Source organism: Onychomys torridus, chromosome 20, assembly GCF_903995425.1.
Source record: "Onychomys torridus chromosome 20, mOncTor1.1, whole genome shotgun sequence".
NCBI lineage: Eukaryota > Metazoa > Chordata > Mammalia > Rodentia > Cricetidae > Onychomys > Onychomys torridus.
In genome coordinates, this window is record NC_050462.1 from 13,284,157 (window position 1) to 13,311,654 (window position 27,498).

The 27,498-nt window shown below is 41.5% G+C and overlaps 1 protein-coding gene across 1 annotated transcript in view; it reads right to left on the reverse strand.

Moving 5' to 3' along the window:
• The window catches only part of Cfap54 (cilia and flagella associated protein 54), a 286,067-nt gene that overhangs the window by 178,744 nt on the left and 79,825 nt on the right, over positions 1-27,498 (reverse strand). Inside the window, exons 23-31 of the mRNA XM_036170056.1 lie at positions 27,006-27,142; positions 24,390-24,537; positions 22,592-22,747; positions 19,835-19,957; positions 10,783-10,908; positions 8,726-8,843; positions 6,103-6,192; positions 4,818-4,944; positions 453-567 (exon numbers count right to left, since the gene is read on the reverse strand). Of these exons, the coding sequence (XP_036025949.1) occupies positions 453-567; positions 4,818-4,944; positions 6,103-6,192; positions 8,726-8,843; positions 10,783-10,908; positions 19,835-19,957; positions 22,592-22,747; positions 24,390-24,537; positions 27,006-27,142 (1,140 nt within the window). The remainder of the gene's footprint in view (positions 1-452; positions 568-4,817; positions 4,945-6,102; positions 6,193-8,725; positions 8,844-10,782; positions 10,909-19,834; positions 19,958-22,591; positions 22,748-24,389; positions 24,538-27,005; positions 27,143-27,498) is intronic.

Genomic DNA, 27,498 nt, shown 5'->3' on the forward strand with positions numbered 1-27,498 from the left:
TTTAATTCAAATTACTATCAAGGGGCTGGAGAGAATATTCTGCAGTGAATATCACTTGCTGCTCTTTAAGAGGACCTGGGTTCAATTCCCAGTACCCACATGTTGGCTCACAACCATCTGTAAGTCCAGTTCAGTGGATCTTAGGCCCTCATCTGGCCTCTGTGGGCACCGGATGCACAGACGGAACACAAATGTATATGCAGGGAAAATACCCATACACCTAAAAATAAATAACTACAAAAAGTAAAAATGGACCCTTTAGACAAAAACACCTGATTATGAGAACATCTATATAATTATTAAAGAATTTATAATTTATTATAAAATTATACCTATTGGTATTTTTCGGTTTCACATTCCAACAAATTAAAATATAATCAACCATCTCTAGATATATAATATCTTCATCAACTTAATTAAGTTCAAAACACATTTTTAAAAAAAAAACTTACTTTTCCAATCTCGATAACTATAGCTTTATACTTCTTGGGAGATTTGGGTGCCTTCTTACATAAGACACTGTCCTTACATTTTAACCTTTTTACTCCAATGAGGGACTCGTTTCTCCTAATCCACACACAAAAAGAAAAAAAATCAGTCAAAAATATGCAAAGAATATGGGCAACAACCTCAGAGTAATAAACCTCTAAAGAACACTGTCATTGAAACTGTGAAAAAAGGAGGGTTCCAGACTGCCTGCTCCATGTATCACTTAGGTGTGGATCCCTGGACATGAAGGGCATCTGAGATCTTCATAGCACAATGTCATTCATACTGAAAACTCATGAAAAGGGCACATGTCCACAGGGACAGAGGAGAGCGCTCAAAGTATGGTATAAGTTGGACTGAATTGGACTGAAAATGATCTATAGTTACTTTCCTTCACTATCAGGACAAAAGCCACATCACAGTGGCCCTAGACAAACTGTCTTGTTTCTGACCGATTCAGTCTTTTTATCTCCATCCTGAATAAACTCCCAGCCACCGCTGCTCCTTGCTAAACTTTCTTCCTGTTCCTCTTGGGAGCACTCAGCTCTATCTTCCCATCATGGCTTCCAGCAGATTCGTTCTCCAGGCAAAGTTCTCTCAGTATCTTGAGATTGACATTTGTCCGCTAATATTTCCTGAAATGCATACATTTTCTGGAATTTCTATTTCTTGCTACAGACAGCAAAATTCTGTTTTAACATGATGAATGGGAACCAGAAAGTTGAGTGAAATGCAGCTACAAGGTTAATACAATGGCTGGATGAGCCTAGATAACTGGTCTGTGGGTTGGAGCACACTGTATGATCAAAATGTATTTTGTCTGTAATAGTGGCTGGCATCATACTACAGTTTTATATACTACTCTCTCTCTCTCTCTCTCTCTCTCTCTCTCTCTCTCTCTCTCTCTATCTGTGTGTGTGTGTGTGTGTGTGTGTGTTTATTATATGTACATGTGTGTTTGAATGAGCAACTATGCAGATATATGGTAGCCAGACGGTAAGATGAGATATTCTGGCTGATCTTTCATACTTCCTTGGGACAGGAGTTCTCTCTGAACCTAGGAGGGTGGTGGGTGCTATTTTAGCTATGTTCTTGTATGTGTGCTTGGTCATACGTGATATTTACATAAATGTTGGAGATGAGGTTCAGGCTCTCATGCTTATCCAGCAAGTGTTCTTATCCACTGAGCAAGCCCCTGACCCCTCACCTTAGTTTTTATGAAGACCATCACGGACCCTCTGATTGGATGGGACCCACACACAGTTGCAATAGTTCTGAGATTACCCCAGTTATTTAGACAGATATTTCATCTAGTTAAGCTATAGTGTTTGGACCAGTGACTGCTGGGAACATGGGGACTCCTTCACTTCCAAGCTGCACCTGAAGCTGGTTGCCTAACACTTTCAATATCAGATAAGTCTCTCTGCTATGTTGTCCTTCTCTCTCAGCCCCAGATGAGCGATGTAACAGTAGCCATGTTATTGCAGACAGAGATGGAAGGCCAAAGATGCATGCTCTCAGCCAGCTGTCATCTCTTCTGTGCATAGCACAACCTTCATCCATCAAGGGCATGGGCTTCTCCACTTCCACAACTCCTCACAGATCCGTGTAGCTCTGAGGGCTTTCTACATTGTTTGTGGTGTATTTTGGTAAATCACATTCCCAAATTTCTATGTACTAAACATTAATATTTACTTTGGGACTTCTACATTCTTTTGTTTATTTTTATTAGTAGCTGTCTCTAACCCACTGGCTCTTTGCCTATCATTTCACAAGCACGACTCTGTTATTCTTGACTGGACATTCTAATCCTCTTTTTTTGTTCTATCTCTTCAAATATCATTCATTATTCCAGCCCACTCTACAATTCATCTGAAGGAATCTGTATTGAAATTATAATAGACCAACAAAGTAATTTTAAGATAACAGAAACCTTTACAAAATTATGTCTGACTAGAAAGTGATGTACTGACTTTTCATTTTACATATAACATACGTAAAATACATACGTGTGTCCTATATAAAATTATGTTTGTTCCTCTTCATATTAGCCAACACTCCCTCACAATCTCTGGTAAATTTAATTATGTACTCTGTAGAAATGGGATTTTACATTATACTTTCAAGTTCATACAGGAAAACTACTAATTTTGCATCTAACCTACAAAATTCAACAATTTTTTTGGTAATTATCTTTAGATTAAGTTAAAAGAAGCAATTATTTGCCAGTATCTCCATTTTCAGAGCATTTCACTGTGGAATCCATTTAACAAACATTTTTAATTCTCCATGCTGTGGTAATCACAAAAGCTCTAACTCCAATTTCTTAATATAACAGCAAGAACTTTCAGAGCAATGATAATTGTCAGAAGGTAAAATAGGTTTCCTTGTTTGGGGCTTAATTTAATAGAAAATCATCTGACTTTCATTTTACAGGAAGAATCATTAAATTTACCTGATCAATTTTAGAAAATGCCTACTGGCTCTTTTGAGTACCAATAATAATTACATTTTCATATCTCTTCTTCCATCTGCATTGAGAATGAAATATTTTATGGCTGAACTTATGTGCTAGTATTTATCTTGGATTTCTGCCTCTCTATACTGCTCGGAACACTTGATTTGTACTTTTCTCTTCTTGCTTTCTCTCTGCGCTGGGTTTACTGGAAAGCTTTATCACTATATGGTGAATAGCTGTATGACAAAGAAAAGGCATTCACTCATTTCTTTAAAATAAGAAAGAATTGTCCTGAACAAATTTTAGGATCCAAATGTTTCTGCTGCTTTCCTCAGTTGTTATAGATGTTTCCAGATAATCGTCACTTTCAACTAGATTTTTCAGTGTATTTTCTCTTCCTGTGACCTGTGTTTCTCCTTTTATTATTATACTACACGGATTTTTTTATTTTATTCATATTTCTAAAGAATGATCCTTTGTAGCAACTGACCTGACTTAAAACCAACTTCGAATTGATGCGTTTCTACTTTTATTTTTGTTTACTTATGCCTTACTTCAATTCACTTTTTTTTATTCCCGACTTTAACAAAAACTCCTTTGACCCCATCTTTCCTTCTCTGTAACAGAAGATTCTAAGGCTAAGGGTCCGGCCCCTGCTGCTCTGGTCGCCTCCAATATGTTGGGTTTTTGTTATCATTAACCTCCTAGAAGCTTTCAGACATCTTCATTCTCTGCAGGTTGGAAGGTTAAATTTACCCTATTAATTACATACGTCTGTATCTTTCCTCTTTAGGTCTGTCCCTATCCACCCCTAACTTGGTGAAGACATCCAAACACACGTCCTTGACCTCAGAGTTCACAGGACGCCACTGCCTAAGCCTGCTGCGCTTCTCAGTCTCCAGGCTCAGATGTTGTAACGCTGCTGGGATAGTGCTCACACCTCTGCACCTTTCAGAAGGGCTATTGTTTATTATTATTATCATTATTATTGTTGTTGTTGTTGTTGTTATTTATTGCTGACTTTCATGGTCCTTGCAACTTGCCCAAACACTGCAAACAACTTCTGCTTTTCACAAGTCATGACTGTTTTTTATTTGAATACAACTTTATAATTCCAACCAGTTTTCTAATTACCATGGCGTATTATACTGAACAGACACACAGTCTCCTCCATCTTTTGAGAATATTATACCAACATATTCCAAGCTTTGGCTTTCATAAATGAGGTACCTATTTTAGAAAGAACATTTCTGTGTTGATTCCCTTCTCTTTGGGTGCCATTGTTTAAATAAACCTCATGTTATTTGCTGTTATTTTTACTCAAATGGGACAAATAGGTTTATACTCCATGATGACAGACATGCACACTTGTCAGTGGTCTGAAGACAAGTTGGATGTATCTGGCATCACTTATAACTGGCATGGGACATTATAATTGTCTTTCAGAGTAAAGACAGTCATTCCAGCGTAGGAAATAGAGGAGCAGCTTCAAGGCTTATTACCCCTAAGACCTTCACAATGAAACCCCCAAGGGATGGCTCTACTCATTATGACAGAACCAGTCATCCATGATGCATGTGCAAAGCTAGACTCTCAACCTCCCACAAGAGAGAGCTGACAGCCTACAGAGATGCTATCACTCATACTGACCAATGGAAACAGACTGCTTTGTTTGTCATTGGCGATGGGCACAGGCTCTAGTCAGGGTCCTTAGTTCAGTTGCATTGATATTTTTATAGTTAGTCAGTTAGTTATCCACTCAGGCATACACACCTTCTCCATCAATCAGCTCAGTTGCATTTATCCCACACTTTTTTCATAGACCTTAGTAAAAGTTGTTGACATTTTTCAGAACTAGCATTGCAAGTACCTTTTCAAGAACTCATAAACAGGAGCTGTGAGCTCCACTGTGAGCTGAAACTTTTCATCGTTCATACATTTGAGCATAACTTGTGTAAAGAATTCCAGGAATCTTGGTCTTTGCTTGAATTTCATAACTATAGAAACAAGAAGTTCATTGCAGAGTTAGTTACCAGTGTGCCCTGGTAATGGGTGCCCAAAGGTTCCTAGTACTAGTCATCTTTAGTCACGACAGGCACATTGATTAATCTGCTTTTGGATTTCCCACATATTTATTTTACTTCATTTTTAATTAAAATACAATTACACCATTCCTCCCCTCTCTCTCCACCCTCTCCCATCCCCCCTCCATTCCCCATCCAAATCATGACCTCCTTTTTAAAATTATTATTCACAGACAGACACACACAGACACACACACACACACACACACACACACACACACACACCATTAATTTTATATAAGTACAACCTTGTGAGTCTGTATAGTGTTGATGTATGTATATGATTTTAGGACTATTTGGTATTGAAAAGCCAATTATAACCACAGATAAATGTACCTCTCACTGCTTATCAAAGAAGCCTCCTTTGGCAGCAGACAGAGGTCACTAGAGAAAGCCACAACTGGTCAAAATGCAGAGAACAACTGGCCATCGGGTGCCCAACCCAAACTGATACCTCTCTGTCCAAACCCCTATGTTAAAGGTTCAGGGAACACTGTGGAAAGAGGGTAGAAAGCGTGTGAAAGCCAAAGGAGGGTTACTCTTCTTCAGGGTTACATCTAACCCTTATTGGTTAGATGGGATGAGCCCCCTTAATGGTTAGATTTTTCATTTATAAATATCAAAGGAGTTGGAAGTACTGCTGCTTTATTTCAATGGTCACTGATATTTTACACTGAATATTTGGTTTATCCTACAAAAACCTCAATATTCAGAACCATTTAGCTGAGGCTGCTTGTGGTATATGGTTGTCAAGAGAAAGGGCTGGCCACATCTCACGCTGATCTGTACCACCTGTCACTCAGAACTAAACAAAATGCCGTGGCTCTTCATAGCTGAATTTCAAAATGACGGCTGCGTCTTCCAGTGCCTTCTCTTTGTCTCTTCATAATGGCACAGTTCGCTTCGAAGGTGCTTGGGAAAGCTCTTCCTTCCCAGACTTCAAGTCACCTCATTAGGTTTCTCCATGACTTAGCAGTCAAGAGTCTCCATATTCTCAATGGGTGGGAACACCGAGCATACAACACACACAACAGAAGCAACCTGAGGCTTATGCCACCATCCGGCACTCACCTTCCTTCATGGCGCCTTTCACTGACCAGTTTAGAACCACAGGGTAAAGAAAGATCGGGTCCTCTGCTCCAGAGAGTTCAGTTGAGGTGTCTAAGGTAGAAACATTAGCAAATTCTAATTTCCCTTTGGATCTCAATGACCAAAACATACACATCTTTTTAAATAGGGGAAATACTCAACTAAATACTAAAGCATGGGCCTTAAAATATCAAATATATCATATTTGGCAGGTGGGTAAAAAAAGATGAAGTATTTGCTTTCCTTTTCCTTAAAATTTAAAGGAGCCACCACCAGATCTAGCAGTCATATTAACCCCATCTGAAGGGACAGGTATCAACAGAGGACACCCCAAGGCCAAGTTCTCAGCACAAAGGAGGGACAGAGGGCAGGGATAAGGCACAAAGACAAGAGACCCAGGAAGAGGGAGAAGGCGACAAGGGAGAGAGGCAAGGGATATTTGTCCCTGGGGGACAAAGGACTGTCTCTGGAGAGAGAGGAGCCAGACATGGCCCATAGAGAAATGGTGTTTTATAAACGTAAAGGGGGAAGCCAGTAGGATGAAGTATTTAATTTTGATTGGGCGTATTAATTAGGGCAGCCAAAGAGGACTTAATACTTTGATAGCTGGACCTTGGTAGTCAGCTCAGGAATGAGTCTGGCATAAGTGTCCAAAGAAAGGAATGGACCTTGGTGGCTAGCTTTAGGAATGTCGTCTAATGGTTTTTCGCAAGGCACAGCAATGGGGAAAGGGCTAGAGTCCCTTCACCATCCTTAATGAAGTCACTCTATAAACTAGAGTATGCAGCACATAGCCAGTGTCAAGTTCCATGTTTCCTGGTTAAGATAAGGACTCATTTTGTAGCCCAGGCTGGCCTGAAATCTGTGGTCCTCCTGCCTCAGCCTCCTGAGGGCTGTGACTATGGGTGTGCAACACCTGCCCAGCTCTGCTTTACATTCCAACTGTGACACTTTTGAACTGTGAAATTTGGTGGGGGTGGTGGGTACTTAGAATCTCTGCCTCAGTTTTCTTGCCTTTAAAATGAAGATAAGAGCAATTTCCTTATGAGGGTGTTATATAGAATTTGTATATATGTGTGTGTGTATATATATATATATATATGTGTGTGTGTGTGTGTGTGTGTGTGTGTGTGTGTATGTATATATATATACATATATATATATATAAAATTTGTGTGTATATATAATATATATATTATGTTTTTTGTTTTGGTTTTGGTTTTGGTTTTGGTTTGGTTTTTCAAGACAGGGTTTCTCTGTGTAGCTTTGCGCCTTTCCTGGATCTTGCTCAGTAGACCAGGCAGGCCTCTGAACACACAAAGATCCACTTGCCTCTGCCTCTCGAGTGCTGGGATTAAAGGCACGTGCCACCACCGCCTGGCTAGAATTTGTATAATTTTTATAATGTATTTACAATAGTATCTCACACATAGGAGACACTTCACAAAATCACTTTTATTGTTACTGAATTTACTGTGTAGCTAATAATACATTTTATTTCTTAATGAAAGTTTTGTTGATATGAAAATAAATAATTCACATTTCTAGAACACTTTAGACTTTAAGAAAGTATACTTTGTTGGTGATTAAATAATTACAGTTTTCCATAAACTATGCTTACTAATTATGAGAATGACATAACATCAGGCTCAATTCAAAACTTCAGCCTAAAATGGGCAAGAAATATGGTGGAAAAGAGAGAAATCCTTGCATTTTTGCCTTTAAGGCAGCAGCTCCTGATTTCACCCCATCCCCACCCCTCTCACACACTGCCACCAATGTTTGCTTCCCAATCAGTTACCACAGTATAATGGATGGTGTATCCTGTTCCTATGGTCAGTGCCCAAGGATGTTGTCCCACATCCTTTAGTGCCTAGGACAGAGACACCCCTACTGTGCTGGACAGTGTTATGTCAACTTGACACAAGCTAGAGATATCTAAAAGGAGGGAATCTCAGTTTAAAAAAAAAAAAAAAAAACGCCTCCCTAAGATCCAGCTCTAAGGCATTTCTTTAACTAATGATTGATAGGGGAGATCCAGCCCACTGTGGGTGATGCCATCCCTGGGTTGGTGATCCTAGCTTCTATGAGAAAGCAGATTAACCCAGTAAGCAGCACCCTTCCATGGCCTCTGCATCAGCTCCTGCCTCCTGGTTCCTGTCCTGTTTTGAGTTCCTGTCCTATCTTTGATGATGAACATCGATATGGGAATGTAAGCCAAATAAACCCTTTCCTTCCCAAATTTGATCATGAAGTTTCATCACAGTGATGATAACCCAAACTAGGACACCTGTAAGAACAATCTGGACCAAAATAACAGTATCGCCAAGGTTGTAAAAACCTGCTCTAAAGCTGGAAGACGTAGACCCACGTCCAAGACAGCCAGGCAAGCCTAAGTAAATCCCTTATCTTTATGAGGCACACCTGTAAAGAGCAGTGCGAAATCTCCTTTTAACAAAGAGTTGTTAGGATTAATGGCATAATGTAGACACACTGTATAATCCTTAACGGGTTTACCAAATACTAATCTCATCTTAATTCTTTCAACAAAACAGTTTCTCATTTTCAGAAACAATGCTAAACAGATACAAGAGGGAAAAATTACATTGCTTTGTCAACTTGAGTAGATGTGTCTCCAGCAAGGCCAGCTGTTCGTTTATCTTTTCAGGCAACAGCACCTGCTGTGGCTTCTTGGTTCTTGAGGTTTTCTTAGAACAAGTACCCTAGAAACATTGGTAAATGTCAAAAACGTATTTTAACATGCTAGGGAAATTGCCATTTTCGAAAAGCTCGTGTAATGTTCTGTTTCTCCCTTTCCTATTTAGTAAGACTGTGATCTGCGCAGCTAGCCAACAAGAACTGGTGATTTATAGTAACTGATATTGCATTCTAGCTAGAAGTGCTAAGTTTCATGGACAGAACCAAAGTGTTCCCCCTTTTCCAGGATCTCCCACTCTAAGCCCCTTCCAGAACATGCACTCTTCTTTTATTAGTGGTGGTGGCGGCAAGTGTGTGTGTGTGTGTGTGTGTGTGTGTGTGTGTGTGTGTGTGTGTGTGTTGAAACAGTGTCTTTGGTAGCCCAGGCTGACCCCAAACCAATAAGTAGCCAAGGACAACTTTGAACTCCTGATCCTCCTTCCTCCAGCTCTCCAGTGCTGGGACTACCACAGGCTCCACCACAGCTAGTTTGTGAAGTGCTGGAAATCAGGGCTTCCAGCATGCCAAGCCAGCACGCCATCTACTGTGCCACATCTTCAGTCTCTGCATTCTTCCTAATGTAGCTATCACCTCCAAAAAGATCCTCAAAATAAAATCCTTGCCAGCCACCAGGAGGGGATCCTTTTATTCCGTTCTGTTCTGTTCTAATTTCCCCAGAAGGAGCACCTTTACAACCCAGCTAATTACTTCCACCACCACTGCCTTTCACTAAAACCTAACAGGATCAGTAATTAGCAGATTAAGGACTGGCCTGTGTGTGCCCAGGCCCCCCACCACGTTTTCCCTAGGACTGAGAATTGACCTGCACTGTCTCCTGTTATCACAAACAAAACCTTCTCAGCCTCTTTATTCTCAGACAGGTCTCTAGTGGTTCTAGGGATTTCTGCCTCTGACAAGTGAGCAGATCCTACAACCTTAGTCAGTGGGAAGTGTCACAACCTCCTGCTGGACCAGCGGCTCCAGGGAGAGAGGTGTGAGACTCACCCACCATACTGCAAGGGCACAGAGCCCTAAGTCATGGTCTGGATGACACAAGGGGGCAGAGCGAACAATTGGTTTGAAAACAACAAATTCAAACTGCCTCCAGTTTAATCAAAATTTCCCCTAGGCAAAACAAGCCCCACATCCTACTCCCCCAAAAGATGTTACAGCTTAAAAATCCTCTACTCAGGATGATTTGGAAACCTTACCAGCCAACAAATTGCCTTGCTTTCTATCTCAGGAAGGAGATGTGGAGTCAATCTAACTCAGTGTGAGAGGCAGGAGACCAAAGGTCCTGCCTGGTGTGCCTCAGAAGCCCGGTAAGCCAAAAAGTGTCTCAAAACCTGACCCACAAACACACTTGGCCTGCATCATTTCAACACAGAGCAATAAAGTCTTAAGTCTCCCCAAGACTCCTGCTTATGAAGCACATATTGAAGATTAGTCTCAAAATTAGCAGCCTCATAAATGTCTAGCCTCATTAGCCTAGACAGGACTAGGTATCACGGATGTTCATAAATCTACTTTGAACATGAGATTGGAAAATTCAGCTAGGTATTTTATATCTTCAAGTGATGCACTCAGAACTGTTAGACCTGAAGTTATTTAACCTGTAAGCCCCACCTGCCCAAGGACCAGGTAGCATTCTGGGATTCTGGGAGTTGTAGTTCCTGGAAAATAACAACAAATCTTCATGGGAAAGTATGATGGCCTGTGGACTTTGTTCTAACCCTAACCCTGAGGAGCCTCATATACCTTGTAGTCAGTACTTGGAATGTGGATAACTATTCAGTATGCTAGCGTTGACTCTATCTTAAAAATACTTTTTAAATTAAAGAAATTCTTAATGAAATCACTTTCTGTACTGTAAAGATGACAGATTGATCTAATGTGTTTGATGATAGTAAATTAAACAGGTAAATATATAAAAAGGAGAAACAAACAAAAAATAAAACAAATTACCTCCTCTCCACTTTCATCTTGGTCCATACCAAATAGAGATTTGCACCCTGATGTGATGTCCAACGTCTTTTTCCCATAATTTATAATCATTACCGCCAGGTCATATTCCTTCCAGGAACGTAGAATCTAATTAAGAGTAAGTATTAATTATCTCTGTAGGATGCCTCTCTTTTTGAGTTCAATGCATAAAATCTTTCATAAATTCAAATCCCCCTAAGTCTTGTGGGTCTAACAAGACCTCACAATTGCTAAGGAAACTGGAAACTTACCTCTGGGTCATATTTCTCTAGAATTAAAATTATATAACTCTACTATTCTTTAAATAAAGGACTAATAATGGCTTATCAATAATGTGTTTCCTATCCCTTTGGGCCATTTAGCTTTATGCTCTGTGATACAGCATTCTACTATTAAGGACTACTACTCTACTTTTAAAAGTCACATTAAAGCAATTGTTCCTTAAGGTCATATACATAGCACCTTTTATTTTGAGAATTTTGTTGCTCATTTGTGTTTTGCTTTGTTTTGCCTGTTTAGATTTTTGAGACAGGGTCTCATGTAGCCAAGGCCATCATCAGACTCACTATGTAGTTGAGGACTGTCTAGAACTGCAGATGCTCCTGTCTTAACTACCAAGTGCTGGAATTATAGATTACCAGCATGCACTACTGTGCCCGCCTTCTCTCAAGTTGATTTCTATAGGAAATGGTACAATTCCTGATGACATGATGTCTTGAGTGTGGAGCACCTAGTGATTTGCAAGATATTTTAGCAGATGGTTAGGCAGATCCTCTGAAAAACCGAGAAGTAGCATACGTTGACTCTTAAAGGGAAAGACCACGCTGCCCATCCTCATTCACACTGCCCACTGCCAGTGGTTACTCTGCCCCTGCCAGCCTGGCCCTCATCCCCTTTCAAGGGTAATCTTCCATTGCCATCTCACTGCTGAGCCAAGCATAATCCTGACACATAATGGTTCAGAACGGGAACCTCATGTCTCTCGGTGGCTGAGTCATGTTCTAATGTACCTGCCATCCCTTATTTGTACAGCTCTGCCCACATTGTCATTAAAATCCAGGTTCTAGCAGCATCTCTAAGGAGATTCCATGGCCAGTTATCCAATCTGCATATTTCCCACTAACCTGACACAGTGAAAGGAAGGGAACACATTCATGGTAAGCCCTAGGGGGACAATTGAAAATATAAATACGTTTGTATGAATGTGCTATAAGTAGACACATTTGGTTAAGATGGTTCTTTTTTCAGATATGTGATCACTACTACTTTGAATATGGAGAAGGGCTAATAGGAAAGGACTTAGAAATGGTGAATGGTTTTCTAGAACTACTAAGATCCACCCAATACTAAGAAGTAGAAACGTATCTGTGGAGCCAGGACAATGTACTCCAAAAAAGCAGTGCATTGTGAGGAGCTTCATGTAGCAAAGAAATAATGACAGGGTAAGGCCCTGCAGGGTGCTGAATGTCTGATGCAACAGTCTAATTTCATGACAAAATGTGTATGAGAGGCTGGTCACAAGCCACCTTTTCTGGATAAGTGTAGCTGCAACCCCTAATCAAAGAAGCCTTCTCTTTACAGTAAATGGAGACCGTCACAGAAATCCCAGCTGAACAGAAGGCAGAGATCTGCAGATGGTGAGGAATCCTGATGGAAACATCTATACCATTGAGGCAGAGGAGGCAGAGAGATTGTAAGGGTCAGAAAACCAGGAAATGCACTGCGAAACAATGTCTCCTAGGAATGGCTGACTAAGCAAGGACAGAACAATGGCTGACAATGGCCGTATGGATAGACACGCTAACGCGGAAAGGGCATCTCACAGGATCCCACCCCCAGACAAAGAACCACAAGCAACTAACGGTTGCTGAGGGAGAATTAGCCCCCTTCTTGGTTGTCCAATACAATGTGGTCAGCCCTGAAACCATATGCATACAAATAACAAACACAACCTTAGCAGGCTGCAAATTTATATGTTTGTGCAAACACATACATACACATATATATGACATTAATAAAGAAAGAGGCTATCAATTTAGGAATTGGAGGGATATGCAAGGAGTTGGAAGGAGGACTTTGGAGGGGCTGGAGGGAGGAAAGGGATGGAGGAGAGTGAGGTAATTGTGTTTTAATTTGAAATGTATAAACATGTATGTGAGTGGGGCAAGCATCGCTATTTGAAAACAGACGTGGGCTGACGTGAACTCTGCACTCTACTCCAGTGTGCTTTCATTTGGCTTAGACGGAGCTGTGCAACTTCCTCCCTCGTGTCTAAATATATTATGAGAAAACAATAAATGGGGAGAAAAACAAAGGACTGAACCTATTCAACAAACCAAATAATGGACAGGAATGAAGAGTACAGTTAACGTTTAGCATTGACAACTTTAACACAACGCAAAAAACAGCAAAATATGTGAGATGGCAAATCCCCAAACTATAGAAACATGGAGGGGAAGAAATATTGTTGCTTAAATAAAAAAAGAGACCATTTTCCGAAGAAACTACAGTGTTGCTTGACCGAGTTCCACACGTTCTAAGAGAAAATCTAGTACTGTTTCTTTCAAATGAACACACGACATCTGGGATTCAGAGATAACCACGTGATTTGGGCACTACAGGTCAAGGTAAAAAAACTTCTAGAAAGACAATGCCCAATATCCCAGCTAGGGAAAAACCCAGGTCAGGTATCAAAAACCCTGATAAGTATATTCTTTTTCCTGGTCAGAATGGAGTCAAGGTCATTTCTGGTATAACACAACTTAATCCCCTGATTCCTCAAGTGAGGGAGCAAGGGGCGGGGACATGGCTGGTGAGCCAGGAGGTGTACAAGGCAAGAGCCATTGTGTTCTGAGGGCTAAGGGTGACAGCATGAGGGTTCAGGGACATCAGCCTCCACTGTGGCCTGTGAACCAGCATCTCCCCGACCCTCCTCTTCCCCAGCTGCTGTCTCTGGGACCCACTGGTATTTCTACCTCCTCCATGTTAGCAGGCAAACTGCAGGGATCCTTAACATCTTTATCCTCTCTCCTGCAGACTCCTTCCTTCCACATTGAATTTAAATGTTCTAGCTACCTGGATAAGCAGGATTTGCTGTGTTTGTTCTCAACAGAAAACTTGCTATTGGAAAGTCACCAGCTACCTTGGAATATAATTTCTTTGTTGGGGTGGAACCATGTCATTTAAATAGGATCTTGACTGTGTCCAGTGTTCTGAAGGAGAGCGCAAGCTGCCCCCTCCCTTATCCAGAAAGGAACACAGCTCCACAGAAACACCTTTCTTCCGTGGAAGCATCTATGGGCCAGCCAAGCAGATGAACAGTCTCTGAAGAAGCCAGTAGGGGTCTGGAGAGCTTAGTGCAATAGTTAAAAGTACTTGTTCTTGCACAGGACTGGGTTCGCTGCCCAGCACCCAAATGATGGCTCACAGTTCCAGGGAATTCAATAGCCTCTTCTGATTTCCAAGGGCACCAGGTACACACATGGTGCACTTACATGCAAGCAAAGCACCCAGACAAAAATGGAAAAAAAAATAATGAGGAGGAGGAGGAGAAGGAGGAGGAGGAGGAGGAGAAAGGCAGCAGGGGCACTCTAGGCCCAGCACAGCACTAATGAATTTGGGAGCATGAGAAAAGAGCAGGTGTTGCCAGTGGTTACAGCAGGTGACCATGACAGATGAATCCTGCACAAAGGCTGAGAAGGGAATGACAGACAGCGGGCTTCATCAGACTCCTCCCCCGATCTAGAGTCCGAGGCAGGAGCTGCTCCCTGGATTAAGTGCACCTTTGGGACTCTGCAGTAACTCCTCTGCCATCTCTGCACAGCCTGTCTGAGGTTTGGTCGTGGTCCACGTGGAGCGGCCCCTCTGTAGTTAAACATAATCCCCTCCCCTGCACCCTAGGCCTGCAGGACCCTTTGAGGAGCACTTCTTTGGATATTCTGCAAACCTCAGAATTGATTCTTTGCAAAGCACAGCCTTTTCTCCTTCACTACACACAAATATTCCTCATCGGGGCTCAATTAAAAGTACTGCGTTGTCCAGAAGTCCAGAAAATAGAGCTAGATATTAACCCAGGCCCTGCCTTTGTGTCCTTTACCCTTGCATGGGGTGGATTGCCAGTTCCTCCATCTAGCTCATAAATAACTCTTGAACCTGTCTATGCCCTCTGCCTCTCGAGTTCTCCATTTCCCAGTTACCATTTCTTGCCTTCTAACGCATCCCCTGCCACACGCAGGTCTGATCTCCTTCAAACCACTAGCTGCTGTGCGACTGGAGTCATTTCTTTCTCTACACTGCAGACCCCATTTTGCCATCCCTGGGCTTGAAACTCCTGAAAGTCTCCTGCTGGATCTCTGAGGAGGACCTTTCCACTGCTACCTGCTCACTGCTCCTCCTTTAAAGGAACTGCTTACTTTCTCATGGACTCTCCTCGGAGGCAATTAGTGGTCATGATCCTGCACCTGCCACACATTTCCCCCTTCTGACAGGGCCCTTAACTTGGCTTGTAATTTCTTGCCATAATAACGTTCCAACTACAACTATTGGTATTTTTCAGTATGTGTTCCCCTGTTGCTGCAGAAGGTGACCCACACAGACTTTCTTAGATCCAATTGGACATTGTTATGGTGTGGGGTAGGGCTCTGGCTTACTTCAGATGCATAGTCACTTATACCAGGGCCCCCCACATTGAAAACTATAATAGTAGATCAAAGTCTCCATGGTCAGTCAAATTGCTACCTTTGCAACACCCTCATTTCTTCCGGAGACATGGGCTGAACCCTCTAATCTACTCCTCTGATCGATTTGCCCACAATACCTTAAACACCATTTTTACCACGGCAGCTTTGTAGTGAGTTTTAATTTCTATTGAGAACCTTTAAATGATTCTAAAGAAACCCCACGGGAATTTTGATTAAGACTGCATTAAACTTAAGTGTCATTTTTAGGGAGGATTTATATTTCCGTTACAGTGTATCTTCGTGTGTAGGAACTTGATGTGGCCAGCCATATGCTCAGATCTTAATGCGTATCCTTGGCAAGATTTCAGTTCCTTTCTGCAGGGTCTCTGACACTTTGCCGAGTTTTAAATAGTACAGCCTGCCCTGTTTCTAACGATTTCTGACATAAAATAAAACTATCACTCATATCCGCTTAATATACACCCACTTTAAATAGTCTTCATATAATCTTAATTATTCCTTACAGGATGTTGGAGACCCCTACGATTGCTAATAAGCTGCATTTTCCCTTTCTACTATTATAAAAGTATTTCAAATCAATGTCTATAGCCCAAGAAGGAACCTGTAAAAACAACACTGTTAAAAGTCAGCACCTTCTTCCTGGGCCTGGTTTTTAAGGAAATGGCTTCAGAAATTTGCCATTTAGCATGATATTTGCTTTAAAATTTGGGTAAATGTCCTTATCGTTATTCAGCAGCTCCCTTTCATTCCCAAATCACTAGCAATTTTATTAGGAAAGGTTGCTAAGTGTTATCAAATGTCCTTGTGGCATTTTTCACACAATCTTATTTTTCTTGAATTTGCTGTTATAAAAAAAATTCAAACTTTATTTTAACACAGACTCTTTCCCTCTTTGTGGTGTGCAGAATCAACTTGAGAGAAGGCTTGGTCTTTTATGCTTGACAGTGAGCCTGTCCTGAGACTGACGTATACTAGATCTGCAGCCTCCCAATGGCAGGGAAGGTCAGCCCAAGAGAGCCAAGGTACAGTATATAAGGCTGCTCTTGTTTCTGGTTAATGTTTGTGGTTTTGAATTTGGCTTTTTCTGGTGTGGAAATCATCTTCCTCCTTGATTTTGTTGATATTTGCCCATTACCATTATCTGCTTCATTTTAGACATCTTTTTTGAAATAATACCTACATTAGAACCTGCATTTCTAGCCTTCCTGGGATCCTGTCTTCTACAGTCATCCACACTTTGTAAAGTGGTTAATACTTATTTTATTACTCCCTTCTTTAAAGTGAACACTCTTCCTTGCTTCTTACTTGGGTTAAATGAGCACTTCCCTCTCTGCCCATATTTCTTGTTCTTGGCTCCTCATCTCTCTCTCTCTCTCTCTCTCTCTCTCTCTCTCTCTCTCTCTCTCTCTCTCTCTCTCTGTGTGTGTGTGTGTGTGTGTGTGTGTGTGTGTGTGTGTGTCTCTATCACTATCTCTATCTCTCTGGTCCCACTCTTTCCCCCCTCTACACTTAGAAGCCCCACTGTACAGTAAAGCTCTGCTCACAGAAACACATCACCAAATCAACTTTAAATATGCGTGTGTGTCCTGTCAGAGAAAACAGTAGCCTTAAGCTCCACACGTTTTGTGTAACAATCACAATTCTGTGCAACCAACAACTGACCTCTTAACGTTCTCCCCTCACCCTCGGATATAATAGAAGTTTTAGTTCTGGGTTACTAATAAGTTTGTCTTTCAAGGATGACTCTTGTCTTCCAAGAAAGCCTACTTAGCATTTACATTACAAAGTCCAGCTCACACCCTTATCATCTATTTACTTTTAATAATACAGTGAGAGATTCATTGTTCCTATCATTCCTCCCTTCTTACCTCCCCCTGTCTTGGGACTTCTGCTTGGAATCAATTGTCATTTGATAAAGGGTTTCCTCAAGTGTTTTCCTCAGATAAGGGCATGGGCACAATGCTCTGTGCACACTTGTACTTTGAAAGTGTTTGGTTTTGTCTGAATAAAGGGCTGGTATCTTTCTTGGTTCTGAGTTCTGGGACCTCAGGCTTTATCCTACAAACAGCGTTTGGTGTTTTAACTTCTTCCAGCGCTGCTAAGTTGGGAGCCAGTTGATTTTCCTTGCATTTCTAGGAATCTGTTCTTCAGTATTCAAGCCTTGAAGGCTTGTCCTTAACCATCGACTTCAAACATGTCACCAACACCTCTCTATGTGACTGTTCCTACTTTAATCCTGCTTGGGACTCGGGGAGCCTATTACTGTTCCATCTATTTCTTTCTCGAACCTGGACTCCTGGTCTTTTCAGGTTATGGCTCTGGATCTGCCTTCTGAATGTGTTCACCATCCCTGAACAAGTCTACACTGGGGTATTTAACTCACCATCTATTGCTTCTGTGACCTTTACCAAATCTGTTTGTTACAGAAGCTAGATGTCTTGTATCATTACTTAGTTGGTTGGTAGGTTGGTTGGTTTTATATCATCTGATTTCTCTCTCTTTAAAGGTTTGTTTGCCTTCTTGGTCCCAACTCACCTCTGGCCTTTTCCAACATAGTGAAGGGTAAATTACACAAATAATCATCCTCCATTTCTACTTTCTACTTTAAAAAACACAAATCTCATTTCTACTTTCACTCCATGCCTACTCGGTTGTGAGATGAGGCTGGCCACGGGACTCCAAGTGCATGTTCACATGTTCTACCTGCTGTCCGGGGACTTCCCCTCTAATGAAAACCCAGCCCATAAACGTCTCTCCCTTAACTGAGTTTCTTTCCACTTGCATCTTTTAAAGCTTCACAGAATTACTCGTGTGTGTGCACATGCACATGCATGTGGTTCTGTCTCCCACACACACACTAAACCACACACACTAAAGCACAAGCTCATGAGACAGAACTGGGCTGTTATCTTAATTACTTAATTCTTCAATGAATGTCACAGGTAAGTTTGGCTCAGGACCCAACAATCTGGTCTCATAGCTAACCAAATCACACATTATTTTACCTGTGTGGTCTCAGTGGTCACTTGAGTTTGTACCTCTTGCTTAAAGGATATCCAAGTCTCAATCAAAGCCTTCCTTAGTCTCTCCATAGCTCTGTGAGTGTCACTACTCATTACCCAAGCTACAGAGCTGACATCACCCATGAAGCTCTAATTCTTTGGGCATACACCAAATTCCCAAAACAGAACCTGACTATAAGTAATCAGTGAACTGCTGTTGAATGAAGGAGCAGACTAAAACCTAAGAAAGCAGTATGTCTTCTTCCTGTCCTTTGCCTGTGTCCAACCTGAGCTCCCATCTCCAGATTCACCATGCCCAACCCACGGCCTTTACACTTGGCCTCAGAGTCTGGCACACCTGTGTCACACCCCAAGAGTATACCTAGCCTGTCCTTTCCTTCATAGCTGCCCTCACTCTTTTACATTCTAATTTCATAAAAGCATCACACCCCTCATTCACTGATTAATCCTTTAATTGTAATCTTGATGCTGGTCTCCAAGTTGTGCTTTGGTTTTCAGTTTTGGGGGCTTGGGGTTTTGGTTTTCTTGAGACAAGGTCTCACTATGTAGCTCTGGTTGCCTTGAAACTCACTGTGTAGAACTCATAGGGATCCACCTGCCTTCCACATGCTGGGATTAAAGGCATGGTCACCACACCCAGCTATTGTTTGTCTCTGTAGAGCTAAATTCCATTATCCTAGCCCAAACCCTGGCCTTGATAGTTGAGACTTGCCTTTGGGCTCTGTCCATCATGACCACAGCCTGACAAGGTGATGTACAGACTGTGCACAGCATACTAAATGTGTCAGTAATCTAAGGATTTGGAAAGTGTATTCTGTGTGACTGTATATAATGCCAGACAATATTCAAATGCCACTTCAGTGACATCAAGGTTGAGTTTGTGGGGCACCACAGTTTTATCAAAAAGTCCAACAACAGTTACCATCCTGTAATGTGTAGGATTTACATTTGCTTTTCATCTAAGAAACATTGCTTTGGGGATGCTAATTTTTTTAAGATTTAAAAAAAAAAATACAAGTTAGTGCAGGTGGCCTCTGAAACCAGAAGAGAGCATTGGATCCTGGGAAGCAGGAGCTAGAGCAACTGTGAGCTGCCTGGCAAGGGTTTTAAGAAGCAAACTTAGGTCCTCTGCAAGAACATCATGAACTCGTAATTCCTGAGCCCTGGCCCTGGCCCTGGCCCTGGCCCTGGCCCTGGCCCTGGGGATGCTATTCTTCTGCATTCCAATTGCCATGATTAAACAAAGCCTGACTTTCTCACTCAGCATGAATCCTAAGTTTTATGACACTAGACAGACAATGAGATAAATACCTTGGTCATGTAGAAGATACAGCAAGCTATCATGTGTTGGATACTCTCAAAGCTTGCAACATTTTTCTTTGAGTGAACAATACTTGGTATTCCTTGCAAAACCACAATACATTTTATCAAGATCTAGAAAAACAGAAGCATGATGATTTGTGTGTCAGAATATCATCTTATTTTGTATAAAATGTAGTATATAAATCATATCCATCTTAGGCTATAAAATGCCACTTCAATTGGTCATTATTCACCAGGTATAAAAGAGTAAACATAGACACAAAGGACATATTCCATTTTCAGATGAGTCAACTATCCACATAAACTTGACAATGAGTGAAGAGTACAAAATAAATATACAAATAACCATAAAACAATGCTTATTTTCACAAGCACCATAAAAGAGGACAAATGCTATATGGATCCAAAACACTAAAGGTCACATCTATGCTTAGGTGGACCTTGGCAAAGTGCAGAGGGGGTCAGGCCACTTGTGACAGTACAGAGGGGTAGAAGCACTTGAAATGATAGTCCCTCTCCGATTAAAACTGAGTGTTCACACCACTGAAAATCAATTAATACCGGGGTTTCCCTCTTCACATTGTGTGTTCCTGAATTTGATCAAGAACCAACTGTTAGACTGGGCTTCTCAGCCCTGGTTGGAGCAATGCAATCATCAGAGAAGCAGAGCTGAGACTACAGCAAGCCGTTCATTCTGATGATCCCAAAGAACAAACGTGTGTGTGTGTGTGTGTGTGTGTGTGTGTGTGTGTGTGTGCGTGTGTTCCTCCTTTTGACTTGCTTCAAGCCACCATTTTAACAATATGTCATTATCCTGATACACTGGTGAGGATTTTTAATGCTTTCTTCCCTCTGTGTTAATTTACCCTCTGTCCCCACCCACTGCCCACCACATCCCCAAATCATGCTAACTACCCTAGTCATTTCTCAAAGCTCCTACATGTGTGTGTGTGCATATGTGTGTGCACAGATGCAAATGTACCAAGGGAGAATATTGTTGTTATTTCACAAAATGGTACTTTTATATACTTGTCTGAACTTTTATCTTTTTCCTTCAACTACGTCTCCCGAACCATGCTTCTAAATCAGCAGGGACAGCTCTAGTTTGTGTGGCTAATGGCTATGTATGATCATCTGGCATGGACCAACCATAATTTATTGTTCTCACATTGAACAGTTCATGGCTAATGTTTTGGTTCAGACACTACTGCTGCTTTCCATCATTTATCTTGTCTTCACCAAACACTACAGAAAACGCCCTTCTTCTTGCTAAGGTGTGCCCATGAGCAACAGCTTTGGGAGCCTTGAGGAGGATAAAGCATCGACCTTGAGGCCACAGTACACACTCTAAGTCAATGACCACTATGTGGTACCAAATCCCCAGGAGGGAAAATACATGGACCTGAGACACAAGGGGTGGAGGGAGCCCCAGCACTTTGCCAAGTAAGGATTTTATTCTGTGTAACACGTTCAGGGTGGTTGCTCTGTCAGATAAATGTATTTTTAATTTGATTAAATTTTTGTTCTAATAAATTATCAGTAGAGGAGTTACTATATCAGATCTATTTGGTTTTAATTTTGCTTAAAGTTAGATTTAATTTCATTAAGTTTCTTTTTCAAAACCCAAAAGCTCGTAACAATTCACATTACCCTGTCAGTGAGTCAGAATGCCATTGCTATCACATGTTCCCACCAGCAATGGGAGTTACAGATTCTACATCATTAATCCAATGTATGTTTCCAGAAATACTCAGTACCCAAGCATCTTTCCATGCAGTGGACTTGGTTTTCTATGAACTGTCTGTTCGGATCCTGTGTCCATCTGCCTATCAGGTGATGGCCAACTTGCAAGGCTTCCTGTTATACCTAATTCACTCCTCATTAACTTTCAGTTTATTTTTCTCCAATTCCACAACTTTCTTATGATCTTTGCCATGGTGCTTTTGTCTCATACAGTTTATCATTTCTAAAAGTTCTCTGTTTTTTTTTTAACCAGAGACGGTTTTCTCTGTGTAGCCCTAGCTGTCCTAGAACTCTCTCTGTAGACTAGGCTGGCCTCAAACTCAGAGATCCACCTGCCTCTGCCTCCCTAGTGCTGGGGTTAAAGAATTGCACCACCACTGCTGGGCTTCAGAAGTTCTCTTAATTAGGAAGATTTTCTCCAAAACCCCAGACTACAGATGTCAGCTCCTGGGTTTTTTTGTTTGTTTGTTTGTTTTGTTTTTGGGGGTTTTTTTGCCCCTAAAGTTTTGCTTTATTTTACTTGTAATCCTTTAACAGGTGTGGATAGTTTTGCAGAGTATAAATAGAGGTCAGATTCTACTTTTCTTTCAGATGAATAACTAGGTGTTTCCCCATCATTTATCCAAAATGTCTATTCTCCTCCCTTTGAATGAGAATATCAACTGTGCCACGAAGCAAGCTTTCTTGGGTTATTCACTATGGCATTCTTGTGATGGCTTTAGTGATGTGTGATGAAGATATACTGCTGTATCTACAATGACAAGAACATAAAAACTGGAACATGACCATTGCTAGTGTTTAACTAAGGCCTATAATTGGACTGTGTGCTTTCACAGAAACACATTTGGTTCCTTTCTGATATATAACTCATTGGGACATTTTCACAATACTTCTTCTTGACCCATTTTCACTTTATGGGGTAATATGGCTCTTCTTTCCCATAATAATCACTGAACTTTCAGTCTACACATACCTCCTGTGGAGGCTAGGGGACACCCTTACCTGTATGACAGGCACCAAAACGATGTTGTGATAGATGATGGGAGCGAGGAGCCCATAGCACTGGGTCACTGCTTGAAGGGCGTAATTGGCATCATTGAGGAAGTTGCTGAGCTCCAGTGCCACAAGCACATTCTCACATTCCATCAGTCTGGCGAGCTGTGCAGACATAAGAACCCATGTTATCTGGCCAAATAGCAGGCGTGCAACTCCAGATGTCTTTAAGATGCAGAGGGGACAGGAAATGTGGCCTTTCTGGCTCAACAACACAAATGACAACATGAAGAAAATCTTAACTGGGGAGGTTCTGCCTCTCCCTTAATGCTCCACGTGCATAGTATAAACTTGGAATTAACCCCCAGATTGTTTTGTAAGCTAACACAAGAGTCACTAATGACATAAAATGTGCCCATTTATTTTATTGGTGAAAAAAAAATCTTAGCTATATTTTAATTGCAGGAAAAAAAACCTAGTTTTTAAAACCACAAATTGTGATGAATAATAATTAAAATGTAATATACCAATAATATTGTTCTCACTTGGTTAACAGAGTCTAATTTCACTTCTTAATTTGTGAGAAAATGGAACATTTTCAGCAAGCCAGACTAATACTTCTATTTATATTTTCAGCAACAAATAGAAATGGTGAAGAAGGCCAGGTTAAAAGTTGTGATATTAAATATGCCTGTAAAAGAATGAAGAACTTGTAAAAGGGTAAAAGTCCTCACCCTCCTTTCACTTTCCTTCTGGGGAAAGAAAATGTTGTTTTTTTATATCCACATTATTTATATTTATATCCACACTATTCACAAGAGAAATGGTACAAACACTGACCAGAAATTTCTACACAAGCAGCTTCTATTGGACTGGTGGTTTCTGGTGCTGACATTCACAGAAGCAGTTTTTAAATGACTTCCTTTCCAGTCACGGTGGGGCAAAAGAAGAAACAAAATACAGCGCAGAGGATATTCAGCGAAGGTGGGTGGTTTGAGACCCTGAGCTCCAGGAACAGTGACCTGGGCTGGAGAAAGGGCTCCTGATCCTGGCATGGGCCTCATGGAACAAACTACCAGTCTGAGCAAATCACAACAGTGTATTAAAAACAACTACTACAAAAAACAGAGGAGGAGAGAAAGTAGATGCCTGAAGCTCCCATAACTAGTGAGGAAAGTCAGAACAAAGAGAGAGGCACAGGCTGGAAGGAAGGGCTAATATGAGATCACTATCATAGTCAGAGCACTGTGGGGTTGTGGACTACACAGAGCCTGGTACAGATGCCCTGAGAGTCCATCGCTAGGACTATTAAATGTCTGCCTCTGTGCAAGCATGCACTTTTATAATTCCAAAGAATATAGCAAGCTAATATATACCAGCATAAAAGCATTTCTAAGAAAAATAAAGGCATTTTTAAGAAGGCAGGTGGTTGAACAATAAATTGACTGGGATCCCATTTTGTAAATAATAACATGTTAATTCCTAAAGCTTTTCAAAAGCAGAGAAACCATATAAAAATGAAGCCATAGTGTTCTTAGTGGTAGTGGGACTACAAGTGTTTCACTGTCCACATTGTACAGATTTGAATTCTGAAATATATCCTGGTCTTGTACACAGAGGAGAAAAGATAAATTGAGAAGAAGGACATATGACCTGATGGCTGTGAAACCTGCATGGAATATAAAATAATACAACATATTCAGGCTGTGTCCTCTTGGTCCATCCACCACAAGGACACAAGATCCCAAAGACATCTGTCCTTGAGGCAAACACAATGGAACCCACATACTTCCAGGCATTTACTCACTTGTTGGGCAGGGAATATCTCATTGCCTTTAATATTATCACAGAAGAGATTTTCTTCTTTAATTTTAATGTCGCTCATCACGAAGATATTTCTAAGGAAAAGGTATAAGAGGATCGAAGAAGTGTCGGCCAGAACACTAGAGTGCAATCTGCAGAAAAAGGAAACGGTGTTAAGGGTGCTACTGTACAATGACCGACCTACCGCATCTGTTCAACCTTTTTGGGGTTGCGGACTCTCGGCATCTACGCAGTGACCCCAACAGCTATGGCAGCACACAAAACAGCTGTTCTCAGGTGTCTGTTTAAATGAAAACGTGAAAGCAAGCTCACAATGAAGAAAGGGAAGCCACTGAGGTGTGAGGCCACCAGTCTGTAAAAATAATCAGTGGCAAATGTTCTTACAAATATGAAGTTCTGTTCTGTCCACGTGATGGAATTGCAGTAAGTCAGGCAGAAGAACATGCCCGGTAGCCAGCTGATGAACTCTGTGATAATGGGAGCATTTGAAGCAAATTTAGCTACAGAGAATGAGTCTTAATGGCTCTGGGTATTTCTGATTGCCTTCTCTAAATTGTAGTCCACAGTGCCAAAGGCCAGCAGAGCTTGACGTATGTTGATGCTCTTCTGTTTCCAATACTCATGCCCTAGGATTAGCTGGTGACTAACCCTCACACTCAAGCTTCAGGGCCTTCTGCTCTGAATCTCCTGACCCCATAGAACAGGAAAGAGCCCGACATTGTCAATCCACACCTGAAGATGATCCCACCACGTGGACCCTCTTACCAGGAGGGTTCTATTTCTCCTGCCCCACACTGCAAATAGACACTGCACCTTTTTATTGGCCTCACAATGACCCTCAGTGCTGTGACTCATGCCTTTGTCCTACCTATCACTTTCTGGCTCCATTACATTCCCTGCTCCCCTCAGAGTCCTGTAAGTCCCTTCAACATTGGGGTTCACAGAACCTTAGTCTCCGCCACCTCTTATATCATCATGTGAGCCGCAGGGACATCACTGTCCAATTTTTCCAGCTTGTCACAACACCAGTTATTTATTCCCTTATTTCTTTTTTCATTCACCTTTTCAAAATAGCATTTGCTTAATGCCTACTATGTGCATAACACTCTCTAAGACCCTGGGATATAAATACAAGTCAAGCGGACTCTTAGTCATCAGGAACCAGACTTGCTTCAACACAAAGTTCTGCATCAGCTCTGATGTCAGTGCTGCTCAGTAGCACTTCCGCTCTTCCTGGTGTCACATGACTTGCTCTCTTGAATCTACTGGTGGCCTCCAAGTTACCAACTCTAAATGTCTCCTGATGTCTATTCTGCTCAACCTTTCTATAGGATTTCATTGAGCCTGACCTGGCATTGGCATGTCACAGAGGAGGACAGTGCCCCCAAGTGACTCCCAGTTCCCTTAGCAATGCATCTCCCTGTTTCCTCATCTCCTGGACAGCTCCTCCTCAACAGCCTTCCTTGGTTCCATCTCTTACATCTGCCCCTTTCACGGAAGCCATGCCAGCACTCAATCCCACATTGTCTCTTTTCTGCTGAAGTTCAAACAAACATCCTCCTCTAGAAGACAAGGCTCCTTTTCAAGATTTCAATGGTGACCCTCAAGGACAATTTCCGAATTGCCACCTCTAGCTTTGACTGTCTCCTGAGTGTCAGCACTAAACAAAACATCTACTACCATCTCCTGACCTACAAACACATCCTGCTGGAAAAGCAAACGCAAGCTACCCCCCCCACCTCACTAGTATCTTCCCTCACACACACCCCATTTCCCTTAGTCAATGCTACAGACTCCCCAGTCACTTAACACTAGATAGTGCAGTCAGTATTCACCCCCTCTTCTATACTACAGTTCACACAAAACCTAACTCACTCTTCCTTCTCTTAAAATGCCCCTCAGATCTTTCTCCCACGGCACCCACAACCCTTGAACAGGGCCAAAAGTCTCTATTTGTTTAACTGAAATGGAATTAAGTGTTTAGTGTAAATAAGCATTACTAACATCTTACTTTGTCTATTGTTTATGTTTTTAAGTTCATTATCTGTGAGGAGTGAAGGGTTATCTCTTTTAGGCATTAATAAGCAGGTGGGGGATTTTTTTTCAATTTGTAGACACAGCCTGAACTAAGCCTGACAAGCTCTATTTGGGGATTGTCTTGAAGTCCTGTTCCTTTAAGGAAAAACAGCAAAAAGATGAAAAGATCGTCAGCCATTCTCTATGGCTTCTACGGACATGTTGGCAACTACTGAGAGTGTAACCCTAGGAGCCTATGTGAGGCAAGGGAGAACCCTCATAATCGCAGTCCACATGCAAGCCCTCACCTCAACCCCATCCTCTCCTTCCTCGGTTTCGAAAGTCTCCAGTGAGTATTCATGTTCTCTGCTCCGGCTGCTACCACTTGACATTTTTATTCCAAAACCTTTACCCATCTGCCTCACTGTTTTTCCTGACCCTAGTGAAGACATGTCTAACAAGGACTGAAGACCTTGGAATATATGCACTTTATAACTCTGGTTAGATATACTTTTATATGGGCTGTCTTGATATGCAAACGAAAACACATAACATGGAGCTTTAAAGTAGCATTTCTAATTACCTCCTCTGTGTCACCGTCATTATGTTGCTTAGAGAGATAACAGACTGATCATCCTGAAGTGGAGAAGCAACAATATAATCCCAAACTGGTGAGAAGACCTTCTTGGCCAACTCATAGTTTCCAACCTGATAGGCGACCTATGACACACACACAAAAAAAAAAATGTCTCGAGGGGTCTTTTTTCACTTGGAACATGCATATTTCAAACAGAATTCAGACACATCCCACCACACGTTAATCTTACGTTTACTCTTCTGCTCCACGGGGCCATAGTGAGGGAATGGGGTGGCCATGGATGGCCACCGGCAGGGGAGGCAGATGCAGTTTGAAATCTCTTTTATTTCTAAATTGCATGGAAATTTGAAACTCTGTAAGGATGTTTCAAATCCTCATAAGCAAAACAAAGATCACATCTGAGCCAAATTAATTTCATTTCCATCCATCTCAGCAGTATGCCCCATTTATTATAGATACCGTTATAATGAACAATCTG